General features: G+C 44.3%; 1 protein-coding gene across 1 annotated transcript in view; it reads right to left on the minus strand.

Annotated features, from left to right (window-relative positions):
- The window catches only part of RIPOR3 (RIPOR family member 3), a 192,757-nt gene that overhangs the window by 98,129 nt on the left and 82,402 nt on the right, over positions 1-12,226 (minus strand). Inside the window, exon 3 of the mRNA XM_077460523.1 lies at positions 6,484-6,630. Within this exon, the coding sequence (XP_077316649.1) occupies positions 6,484-6,630 (147 nt within the window). The remainder of the gene's footprint in view (positions 1-6,483; positions 6,631-12,226) is intronic.

Here is a 12,226-nt window from a genome sequence, read left to right on the forward strand (position 1 = left end):
GGGGGGGTGTGGAATGAGTTGGATAGTTTTTGATGGAGTGGGATAGTTTTGGACGGTGTGGGGTTTTTGTATGGCGTTTGGATAGCTTTGGATGGAGTTGGGTAGTTTTGGATGGAGTGGGTTTTTTGGATGGGATTGGATAGTTTTGGATGGAGTGGGGTTTTTGGATGGAATTAAGTAGTTTTGGATGGAGTGGGATAGTTTTGGATGGTATGGGGTTTTTGTATGGCATTGGATAGTTTTGGATGGGATTGGATAGTTTTGGATGGAGTGGGGTTTTTGGATTGAGTTGGATAGTTTTGGATGGAGGGGTGGTTTTGGATTGAAATGGATAGTTTTGGATAGAGTGGGATAGTTTTGGACGGTGTGGGGTTTTTGTATGGCATTGGATAGTTTTGGGTGGAGTTGGATAGTTTTGGATGGAGTGGGTTTTTTGTATGGGCTTGGATAGTTTTGGATGGAGTGGGATTTTTGCATGGAATTGAGTAGTTTTGGATGGAGTGGAATAGTTTTGGACGGTATGGGGTTTTTGTATGGTGTTGGATAGTTTTGGATGAGATTGGATAGTTTTGGATGAAGTGGGATTTTTGAATGGAGTTGGATAGTTTTGGATGGAGTGGGGATATTACTACTGCCCACGTCCCCACTGGGAAGATTAAACCTTTCCATTTGTTCTGGTGACTTTTTTAGCTGAACAAAAAAAATCAAAATCCCAATTTTTTTCAAGAGTAGAAGGGGAAGTCTTCCAACTGGGATACCTGTACTGATGACAGCCTTCTAAAGCCGCATACACACGGGCGGACTGTCTGGCCAACTAAGTCCGTCAGACAATCCGACAGACAGTCCGTCCTACTTTTGAATGAACGGACTTGACCACACACGATGAACAGACAGTCCGTTGAAAGCTTGCGCGATGACGTGTACAGCACTTACGACGGAACTAGAAATACGACGTCCAATACTCAGCAATGCAACCTTTCGCCGTGTAAATCCTTTCTGAGCATGCGCCATACTTAGTCCGTCGAACTAGCCTACTCACGAGCGGACTGTCCGCTGAAACCAAAGTTGGACGGACTGTATTACGGAAATTCCGAAAGACTTAGTCCGCCAGACTGTCCGCTGAAAAAGTCCGCTGAAGCCCACACACGAGCGGACTGTCCGCTGAAATGTGTTTCAGCGGACTAAGTTGGACAGACAGTCCGCCCGTGTGTACGCGGCCTAAGAGGGGATAATATATAACAGAAGTCTTACAGTAGTGTATAAAATGGTACTGTCAGAAAGGAAATGCCAGTATACATAATTATGCAATGGGATGAATATCTGTGCACGGCCTCATGCTGGCAGATAGTTGCGCATATGCACACGGAAGGTGCACATGTGCAAAAACGTGCACACACATCTGTCACGAGTGCTGGTGCCAAGCAGCTTATTTAAACTGATACTCTGCACATGATGCTGTCTTGTCTACAAAGGAAAAAGGGAATTAGTAGCAGCCAGCACAGCAAAAGACGAATTTGGACAGATACATTTGAGTCATTGGGCATACGCCTTATTGAGTCCATATGTTCCGGTAAGCCTTCTCAAAGTCGGTGGTTGTTGTCTTCTTTACACACGTGATTCCTCCTTTTTGGATCAACTTCAACACTTATTTTTCACTTTGTGGACTCCTTTTTTTACTTTCAAATTTTGTCACTTTTTTGACATTTGGTATATGTTCACATATTTTTAAAAATGTATCTGTCTACAGCATTCCTGTGAAACGTTATCTGCAATCGGCCTGCCTTGACTACTCCTGGTATTCATCTGCACCAACCCCGGCTTACACTTGGATTATGCTTCTGCCTGCTCCTCCTGTTCTGTCTTGCTCATCCATTACAGACCCCGGCCTGAATCCCGAATACGCTTCTGCCAAATGAGTATACCCAATATTATCATCAGTTAATGACCTGGCTTATCTAACTTCGCTGATCATCTGCCTGCTGCCCAGCCAGTCTCTGCTGATCATCTGCCTGCTGCCCAGCCAGTCTCTGCTGATCATCTGTCTGCTGCCCAGTCAGTCGCTGCTGATCATCTGCCTGCTGCCCAGCCAGTCTCTGCTGATCATCTGCCTGCTGCCCAGCCAGTCTCTGCTGATCATCTGCCTGCTGCCCAGCCAGTCTCGGCTGATCATCTGCCTGCTTCCCAGCCAGTCTCTGCTGATCACCTGCCTGCTGATCACCTGCCCAATGCCCAGGCAGTCTCTGCTGATCACCTGCCTGATGGTTAGCCTGTTTCTGATGATCGCCCACCCAATGCCCAGGCAGTCTCTGCTGATCACCTGCCTGCTGACTAGCCAGTCTCAGCTGATTATCCACCTGCTGACTAGCCAGTTCCTGCTGATGATCTACCTGCTGACTAACCAGTCTCTGCTGATCACTTGCCTGCTGCCCAGCCATTCTCCACTGACGTTCAGCCTATCTACCCATACCAGCTGCTGGCTGCTTGGTGCCTTTGCGCCACCTGTTCACTTTACCAGGGGCCCTGAGCCAAAGGTGTAGGAGAGGCTGTTCTCATCACATCGGGCTTCTCCATCAGATACATGACAGATACTTTATTTGTAGTTTCATTAGCTATCAAACAGCAGACACGTGAATCAACCACACTACAAATAAAGAACAATTTTATGGTTTACTGCTGAGGCTGTTGTTTGTGGAGGGACCAAAAAGACAGCGTTTCGCATTGTCACGTCATGACCCATAATACAAAGTATGGGCAGGAGGGACGGCTGCCCCTGGCACAGTGAACGCCCGTGAGGGGGAGTTCCCCCTCCTGTAGCATTTTAGGTCTCTAAGTTTCAGGGAGGGAGGGAGGATTAGTTCTGGGGACACAATGGAGGGGGGGTGGGTCTGGTTTTGTGGTAGGAGGGGGCAGTTGACAGATGCGTTTGAGAGTCAGTAATGAGGTGATTTGTGCTAGGAGATGGGATTTGGGGAGGGGATGAAATTTGTGCTACAAGGGGGGATGGGGGGGATTTGTGCTAGAAGGGGATATTTGGAGGGGAGAGGATTTGTGCTAGAAGGGGATATTTGGAGGGGAGAAGATTTGTGCTAGGTGGGGCTGTTTTTTTGGGGGGGGGGATTTTAGCTAGGAGGAGGGGGAATATTTGCATTTTTATTTGGGGAGAATATTGGCTTTCAAAAGGGAAGTTATGCTGGGGGGGGGGGGGGGGGGGTGAGCCTGCAGATAAGTGCTGGATCTTTTTAGGGGGAGGTGTGCTTTTTCATCTTCTCCCTGAGCGGTAGATGGCCTTGTCCCGGCACTGCCTGACAATGCTCAATATGAGTGGTGAAATTGCAGCATGTGTGGTCAGTTGGATCATTTCTGTCTTCAGGTAGTTAGCAGTTAGCAGTGACAGGACAATCTTCAGAGGGATAGTGATATACAGCCTGCCAGAGATCAGGATGGAGATAGAGGAATGTATAGATTAAAGAGCATGGTGGCGGCCACCATAAGCTTTCCATCCAGAGGCCTTATCAGTTCCATAGGAGAGATATTGTGAATTAATGAGGCGTTTTAAAACAAATTTATCAAAGCCACACAACATATAAAAAAGACAGATGTTTTAAAGCAAGAGGGGAAGAGATGCTTTGAACTTCCATAAAATGAAGTTATATTTCCCCATATAAAATAAGTCCACATGTGATCATGGATTCTGGGGCACAGAGGGAAAATGTTTTTTTTAGGATTCCCTAAGCTAGCTATACACTGATCGAACACTGATCGAATCTCGGCTGGGTCCAGCAATGATTGGCCGCATATCCATCAGTGTGTGGGCTCCATTACTTGACAAAAGTCGATGGTTTAACCACTTTATGTCCACCCTATAGCATTTTTACTGCTACAGGGCGGCACCTGTGCACCGGATCATGCATATATACGTGATCTGACACTTCCGGGTAGGGGGCACCGCCGGTGGCTCGCTCCACTGTAACTACATACAGCAGGAGCTGTTCAGCAGGTACCCAATGTCCGCCGGCATCTGCCTGATCATCAGGCAAAGACAGAACTGTGATCTGCCTATGTAAATAAGGCAGATTGCCATTCTGACAGGAGGGAAGGGATGGAGTTTGTGTCCCTGCAAAGCAGAGAATAAATGTAATCTCGTCTCCTAGTAAAAGCACCTCACACAGTACACATAAACATTGGCTAGGCTCACAGTTAACCCTTTGGTAGCCCCTGATGTTTACCCCTTTCCCGCCAGTGTCATTAGTACAGAAACAGTGTATATTTTTAGCACTGATCACTGTATTAGTGTCAGAATGTCTACCGCAATATTGCAGTCCCACTATAAGTCGCTGATCACCGCCATTACTAGTAAAAAGAAAAAAATATACAACAATTTGTAGACACTACAACTTTTGTGCCAATCAATCAATATAACAACAAAACAAGGAGGAACCCCCCTATTGGTTGGAATTTAAAGGCATGTACGATCGTCAAATAAAGTAAAGACATTTTTTTATTATAACAATCTGTAAATAAATAAATATATATATATATATATATATATATATATATATATATATATATATAACATCACTTTCTGTTATATATATATTTTTTTTTTTTTACGGATTGTTATAATAAAATTTCTTATATTTATTTGACTATCGTAGGTGCGTTTAAAGTCCAACCAATAGGGGGGTTCCTCCTTGTTTTGTCGTTTATATAGGATGTGGCACAACACATTTGCATAGCAATGCCGAGCTAGCTCTTTGTTTTTCAAACTATCAATATATGCTTATTGGGATTTTTTTTTACCAAAAACATGAAGCAGAAAACACATTGGACAAAATTTATTATAAATTATGTTTTATAGCAGAAAGTAAAATATATATATATTTTTTAAACATTTGCCGTTTTTTGTTTATAGCACAAAAAAATTAAAACGTAGATCAAATACCACCAAAAGAAAGCTCTATTTGGGGGAAAAAAGGACATACATTTTATTTGGGTGCAGCATTGCATGATCGCGCAATTGTAAGCTAAAGTAACGCAGCGCCGTATTGCAAAAAATGGCCTGGTCATGAAGGGGGATAAATCTTCTGGAGGTCACGTGGTTAATGGACTTTTGTTGAAGGGACATGTTGGAAAGTTTTCCATCGATTAGCGGCTGGGCGGTTTGGGGTGGTGGTATTTCTCCACCTCCTTTGTGTGGTTGGAGGATTCAGTTTTTTCAATTCAGGCCGCTAGCTAGTCCGCGTATGGCCAGCTCTACTCTTTTGAAAATAATTAAGTGTTCGATACAATTTACAGAAATAATGGAGGAAAAAAAAAAAGGAGACAGTAAAAAGTGGTTAGCAACCCTGCCTCTAACAATGGACAGCATCCTCATAGCTTGGGGTACCCTCAGCTCCTGTTTGTTTGGTCTTTCTGCCTTATTAAACTGTAAGCTCCTCTGGGAGAAAGTCTGACTGATACAATGTTCTCTGTACAGCACTGCTGTATACATCAGTGCTATATACAAAAGTATGTACACTATGCTGTCTTCCTGCAGGCATCCGTCACTCAATGCAGATGTGGTGAGTTAAATGAAATAGTATCTCGGGAAACGCATCGGTTCTCACACCTGTTTTTGGTAGAAGAGAACGGTAAAATGGAAGTATAAATTACCCGGGTCAGGCCGAGGGACACCCTACTAGAAACGTGAATCTGTTACCCCACATGGATAGAACTGGGGGGGGGGAGGGGTTGACAGAAGATCTCCTTTCTGGATGGGCCCCAACCATAAAAAATCACAAGCAGTCCATGTAAAGTGAACTCATAGCCTGTCTTCCCAACATTTCCTGAGTTTTGCTTTTGAAACAGCTTTCATAGGTTATTACTGTGTCCTCAATAAAAACTGTCTGTATTGCCGTCTGTGTCCCCACTAGAGAGAGTCACCCTCAAGTGACTCTCCAGATCACTAGTGTCACCACCAGAACAAAAACTGATGGAGATACTCTTATGCCCTGTACACACGGTCGGACATTCCGACGACAAAATCCGTCTGATTTTTCCAATGGATTTTTGCCCAGACTTGTCTTGCATACACACGGTCACACAAAGTTGTGGGAAAATCCGATCGTTCAGAACGAGGTGAAGTACAACACGTACGACGGGACTATAAAGAGGCCAGTAGCCAATAGCTATCGTCTCGTAATTTTTTCTCAGGATGCATGGCACTTTGTGCGTCGGAATTGTCTACACACGATCGGAATTTAAACGATCAGATTTTGTTGTCGGAAAATTTTAGATCCAGATCTCATACTTTGTGTGTTGGAAATTCTGACGGAAAAAGTCAGATGGAGCCCACACATGATTAGAATTTCAGACAACACAGTCCGATTGCACATTTTTCGTTGGAAAGTTTGACCGTGTGTACAGGGCATTGCTGTGACCAGTTTGGGACAACAGAGACAAAGGTAGAAGCAACATACTGTATACCATAGACCAGCAACTTACTTTAGTCCTTTCCTTAAGGCATCACATATTTTCTTGACTTGGTGGGGACGCGGGTCCAGCCTGATGGATCCTTTCCGCAGCGATGGGTACAATTTCTCTGAATGGACCGACAGCTTTGATTTTGCTGTGCTTTTCCGAAGCGACTGCCTGAATAACACATGAAAGGGATACGTCAATAGAGACAATAGAAGACACAAGTGCGGAAGGTCTTCGATTTACCAGGAGCTTATGATAGCACGAGTTACCCTGAGTGTCTTACCGAGACTTTCATCACTTACAACTGAAGCTAATCTTTAAATTACAGTTTGAACTGCAAAGCTTGACTAGGGTAGCTCAGAAGTCACCACCAAACTCCTACATAACCCCTCTAAACCCCCCCCCCCATCCCAATAAAACACATAACACAAGATGGAGTTAAATGGCCATCGGGTCTTTTATAAAACAAAATAAGTAATGAGTAACAAATAAATAACAGCATTAACCAAAGATAGATGTCCCCAGCCACAAACCACCACCTGGTCCCTTTTATTTTACCACACCCAACCAGAGGGCAACATACCTACGATGGTTCCCCACTTGTATCCCATCAACAGGTGTTTAACCCCATCCAAGGAGTCCCAACCGCCATCTCAATGCCCACAACCTACTTACCCTATCTCGGGGAGGGAGGGCGGGACGTTCAACTGATGGCTTCCCAACCGACTGTTACTATCCCAGCCCTTTCTACAATCTACTCTCCTAGGCTCCTCCCCATCACCCCATCTTTCCCTTCGAACACGTTAACTCTATGCTGTCTGGTTCCCCTTCCACCCTGTCATGTCAGCCCTACCTTTCATTAGTTCCTCATAGCTCCGGGCCTTCCTTTTTATTTTTATTATTTATTCTGTATATGAAAATCATTCCAATGGAACAGTTGTTGAAATAAAATCTATGATTAAGCCTCGAAAAGGGTGAAACACGTCAGTGGATTTCTCTACATCTTTTACCAATCTCATTCACATCTATGCAACAGAGAGTTGGTGTTTGTATGCAGATGGTTACCATTATACTGAAGTCTACTCGAGCCTAACAAGCCAATCCTGTCTGTCTTGCACTAGTCTATTCACATGTTGATCCCACTGACACAGGTTTGGGAGCATTCGAGTGGTACTAATTTCTTATTGTTTTTGACTACTGAAAATAAATATAATTCCTGGTCTCCAATGTCATCTTGGCAGAGCTTACACCGCGTTAAGTACTCTCCATGGCCCCCCATGTGACACTGCTCTGGTCTAGTGAGCAGGAATAGGAGAAAGAGTTACATGGGCTCACATACATGGTAGTACCTTGTATTTTACTTAACTCTAGAGGGTGGGCACTGCTTATGGTATATGGGGAAAGTTTTTTTTTTAACCTGACCGATTTAGTGTCCCCCAGGGCAGTGGCCAGTCAGGGGCCTTCCTAAGAATTTAGATAACCAGATTGATCCCCTTTCGTCTAGTGTGAGCATTGTCTGGATATAGAGGATTGGGTTTTTTTTTGTTTTCTTTCAATCAGCCAGAGGACCGATAGAAGAAAAAATGATTGGATTCACCCATCCACACAAGGGAGGTGGATGGACAAATCCTCCCCACTATGTTATTGTTATTCTGACAGAGGGGACTCCTCCGTTCTCAGAATACACTGATTGGCTGCAGCAGCTGATCAAATGAACGTTTTCCAGCAGTTCTGTTAGACAGAAGTCATGTCCTCACTGGACCTGACCGAATTTTGATCCGTCTATTACCAGCTTAAATGTGCATTTATTACAACAAATGAAGAAGAAAAGGGTCCTCAAAGCAGAACTCCATTTTGTTGGTTGTTTTTCAAATCCATTGCCCAGCAGTGTAAAAAAAAATACAATCATGTACCCTATCACACAGAGTTACAGACATCAGATGACAGCCTATCACCTGGCTCCTTTAAGCCATTACTGCTCTAATGTCTTTGGAGAACAGGTAACCCATCCAAAGTTGGCCATAGATGGTTTGAATATCGGCCGGTTCAGCAGAAACCGGCCGTGAGTCGAACCATGTTTGGGCAGGCTAAATGTACCAAAGTTGAACGATCGATCAGCTTGGGTACTACCAGCCTGCCGGATTTTACATGCGTTTGCTTCCAGAGGCCAGTTATAACCGTTAGCAATAATCACTGTGTTCTCGCGGAGGGAGAAGAATACAACTGCTCTGCGGGAGGGTTTCCCCCACTGAGTGTGTTGATTGGAGAATCGAGAGATTTTCTTTCCTACAACCTGTGGTTGCAGAGAAAAAAGTTGGTCTATGGAAGTCTTAAGGCTCATTTGGGAACAGATTAGACCTTGTCCAGTCAGTTTTATTTATCCTGACAAGCTGGAGATGGAGGGGTTCACAAACCATGTCCTCCCCCATTCCCTATACAGGAATGGCTGCAGACACCCAAGGGCAGTCCAGATATAATCTACTCTTGTCTACAGTCAGCTTTACATTAGCCTTGTCCTTCATTATATCTTTAATCATTTAAGAATGTACCATTGTGGGGGTTTGACATGGAAGGTACCTGAATTAGGTACAAATACTTATATGTCATAAAGCATCCAGCTGATAAGAGAAGACAATAACCTGCGATCAGATAATAGTATATTCAGCACGATATGTGAATTCCAGTTGTGGTATGGCAAGTTTAGCATAGGTGGGTAATAAACAAATATAAATTCCCATATAGGACAGGAATAAACATAGTTATCACTGAATGCCAATTTGTAACACAACAGGAATTCCCATATAAATCACTGATGGAATGATCTACCTAATGGAGGGTTATTGTCTTCTGTTATCGGCTCTTCTACATAGGACGATTCCTCCTACAGAACAGACAGGAAGTCTTATCACTCCGAGAACTAACCATTTCATTGTATGTATTTCCCAAGGCTTAACAACAATGATATAGGCCAACATGGATTTAAAGCTAGAAACAGATATAAAATACTCAAATTTGAAGCTCAGTACTTATTAATACATCTTTAACTTTATTTTTTTTTTAAATACAGTCATTTTAAGTATCTGAACTTGATTTCACATAGGTTCTTGTAGAGCAGAGCTCAGAATGGGAAAGGGAGACGCAGCACAAGAAGTCAATTAGTTGTGCAGGGATCACGTCTGATAGGAGGAGAGAGCTCATTAGGCTGCTGCTTCTCCTTTCACTGTCCAGTCACAGGTTGGGGGAGGGAAGTGACTGAAAAATGGTATTAAATTGCAGCAGGAAAAAAAAAAACAAGTCTCCTTCACTGCCAGATAGGGCTGTGCTGTGTGGCAGAACTGTGTAAATCTCAGGCTGGGTTGACACTATTGCGAAGTGGATGCAGGTTTTTCCAGCATTCAATTCGCATGACAGGAGAGCGTGACCGGATCTCAATGGAGCCGATTCACATGTCTGTAGGGCGGCCGCAGAGAGCACTGCAGAGACTGGTGAAGGTTGAAGTGCTAGAACAGAGTGGAGGTAGGAGACACCGGATCCACCAGAGAGGTGAGCATAATACCACTTCTACAAAGCCTGCGAGCTTCAGGACCCAGACCAGCATTTCACCCTCCATGTCATCATCCCTCCTCTCCACTCCTCCTCAGCTCCTCTACACAATTAGGGATTTTTTTTATTTACTTTTTAAGGAAATGATCCTCCTTGCACATCGTTCACCTAGGTGAACGATGTGCACTGTTCCCCTTTTGCCTTCCGGGATGAAGGAAAATAGGCGGGCCTAGCGGGGTGTCTTTAAGAGACATGCCATGTGAACCCATAACAGCTAGCAGGCCCTCGATGACGTTACAGCCAAACATGAGAGCGCTGAACCGATTGCTGCTAGAAGAGAGGAATATCTCCTCTGGACAGCACTGGATCTGGACGTGACGACAACCCTGTCACCTTGATCTGCCCCCCCACCCTAAAATGTTTATTTTCTTTATAAACAGACAAAACTCCTGGAGCCCCTCACCATGTGTAGATAAATAACCTTGGGGTCTTGTAAACACCATTCACAACCCTGCCAGCCAGTGCTTCACACCATATTACATCTTCTCTGTTCCTTATAAACTGGGCTCCTCCTGTACTTCTTTAGGTGCCATGCACAGTAAAAGATAATAATTCAAACTTAAATACAGATTAGGGCAGAAGGGGGGCCAAGGTAAGGTAGGAGATCCTCTTCCATACACATTGATAAGCATTGCAATATGCACAGAGCTGCAAAGCTGCCCCATTTGCATTGTCTGTACTGTACTAATATGGTTTGCCCTACCAGATATCAACTATCTACAGGAGTATCAGCTCTTGAGAAGTGTGTAGTTTTGACCAACTGCACTATCCCCTGGTCTACTGCAGCAGCCATGGAGTTGGTAGCTGGGCCCCCAGGACATCCAGCGGGCCTAGGGTTGCCACCTCATCCCTTTAAGGCCCAACACATATTAATTACACGGGTTCTGTGGCTGATTATGGTGGTAATTAAACTCAATTGGTGCCTTATCTGCAATAAATTAGCCTCAGAACCTGTGTAATTCATATGTGTTTGGGTTTAAGCGGGCCCTAGGCTCTTACGAAGTTTGTGGTATGATGATCCAGCTCTGGTCCATCTTTGCAGGTCCATGTAGCAAAAGGAAGCCAGCAACCAGGTGTCATCCACAAATATGAATCCTTGGTGGGTATACAGCATGGAAAGCTAATGCATTTCGGCTACACAGCCCTAGCCCTTGTACACATGATCGGAGATTCCGACGGAATGTGTCCGATTGGAGCGTTTTGTCGGATATTCCGACTGTGTGTGGTCTGCATCGGACTGTTTCCGTCGGACCAAATTTTCCAACTTGCCGGAAATATTTTCCGACAAAATGCTCCGATTGGACATACTCCGATCATGTGTAGAGAATTCCGATCGGACAAAGTGCCATGCATGCTCAGATCAAATTCCTACATCAAAGCTATTGGCTACTAGCCTGAACGTAGTCCCATCGTAACGAAATAACGTCATCACCTTCTGAACGATCGGAATTTCCGACAACTTTGTCCGACCGTGTGTATACAACAGTTTTGGACAAAATCCGACGGACAAAATCCGCCGGATTTGGTTGTCGGAATCTCCGACCATGTGTACAAGGGCCTACTCATAGCACATCTAAAAACATACTGAACAAACAATTAAACAGAGAACTTTGCAGGTCCCCTTTTTATTTCCATTTCTCATTCTCCCTTGGCCTAAAGGCTTGGGCGTTTCTACATTTTATCTCAAATGCTTTTAAACAACAACTTGGAAAACCCTTCAATGCATTGTTGTGGTCTTCCACTTTTAGCCAAGGGTGGAAAATGTGTCCACATGTCCTTCTGACCTTCTGATGCTGACTGTCCAGGATCTCCTTGTTGAAAATTTCTGCCAATCAGTTGTTTAAACAGCACTGACGAGCAGTTCCAAGACTCCAATCGACCAGCTTGCTCCAGCATAGAAAGGGTTCAGAAAGCCTTTGTTTTTCCAAAGTATTTTTGTGGCCAAACTGCACAGACCTGAGACAGATAACGCTGAAAAATTCCATGTATTCCAACAACCAATGATCCCTAAATGGAAAAATTCCATGTATTCCAACAACCCATGATCCCTAAATGGCGCTAGCCTGGAGTACAGCAATGCTGTGAGCTCAGTCCTCCTTAGCAGGGAAACCTCCATCAACCGGCAGCAGCTAAGCACTCTGACATGCCCATAAACCCTCCGTAA

The sequence above is a fragment of the Lithobates pipiens genome, unplaced genomic scaffold (genome assembly GCF_037356315.1).
Source record: "Lithobates pipiens isolate NorthernLeopardFrog02 unplaced genomic scaffold, aLitPip1_a1.2 Scaffold_28, whole genome shotgun sequence".
Classification (NCBI taxonomy): domain Eukaryota; kingdom Metazoa; phylum Chordata; class Amphibia; order Anura; family Ranidae; genus Lithobates; species Lithobates pipiens.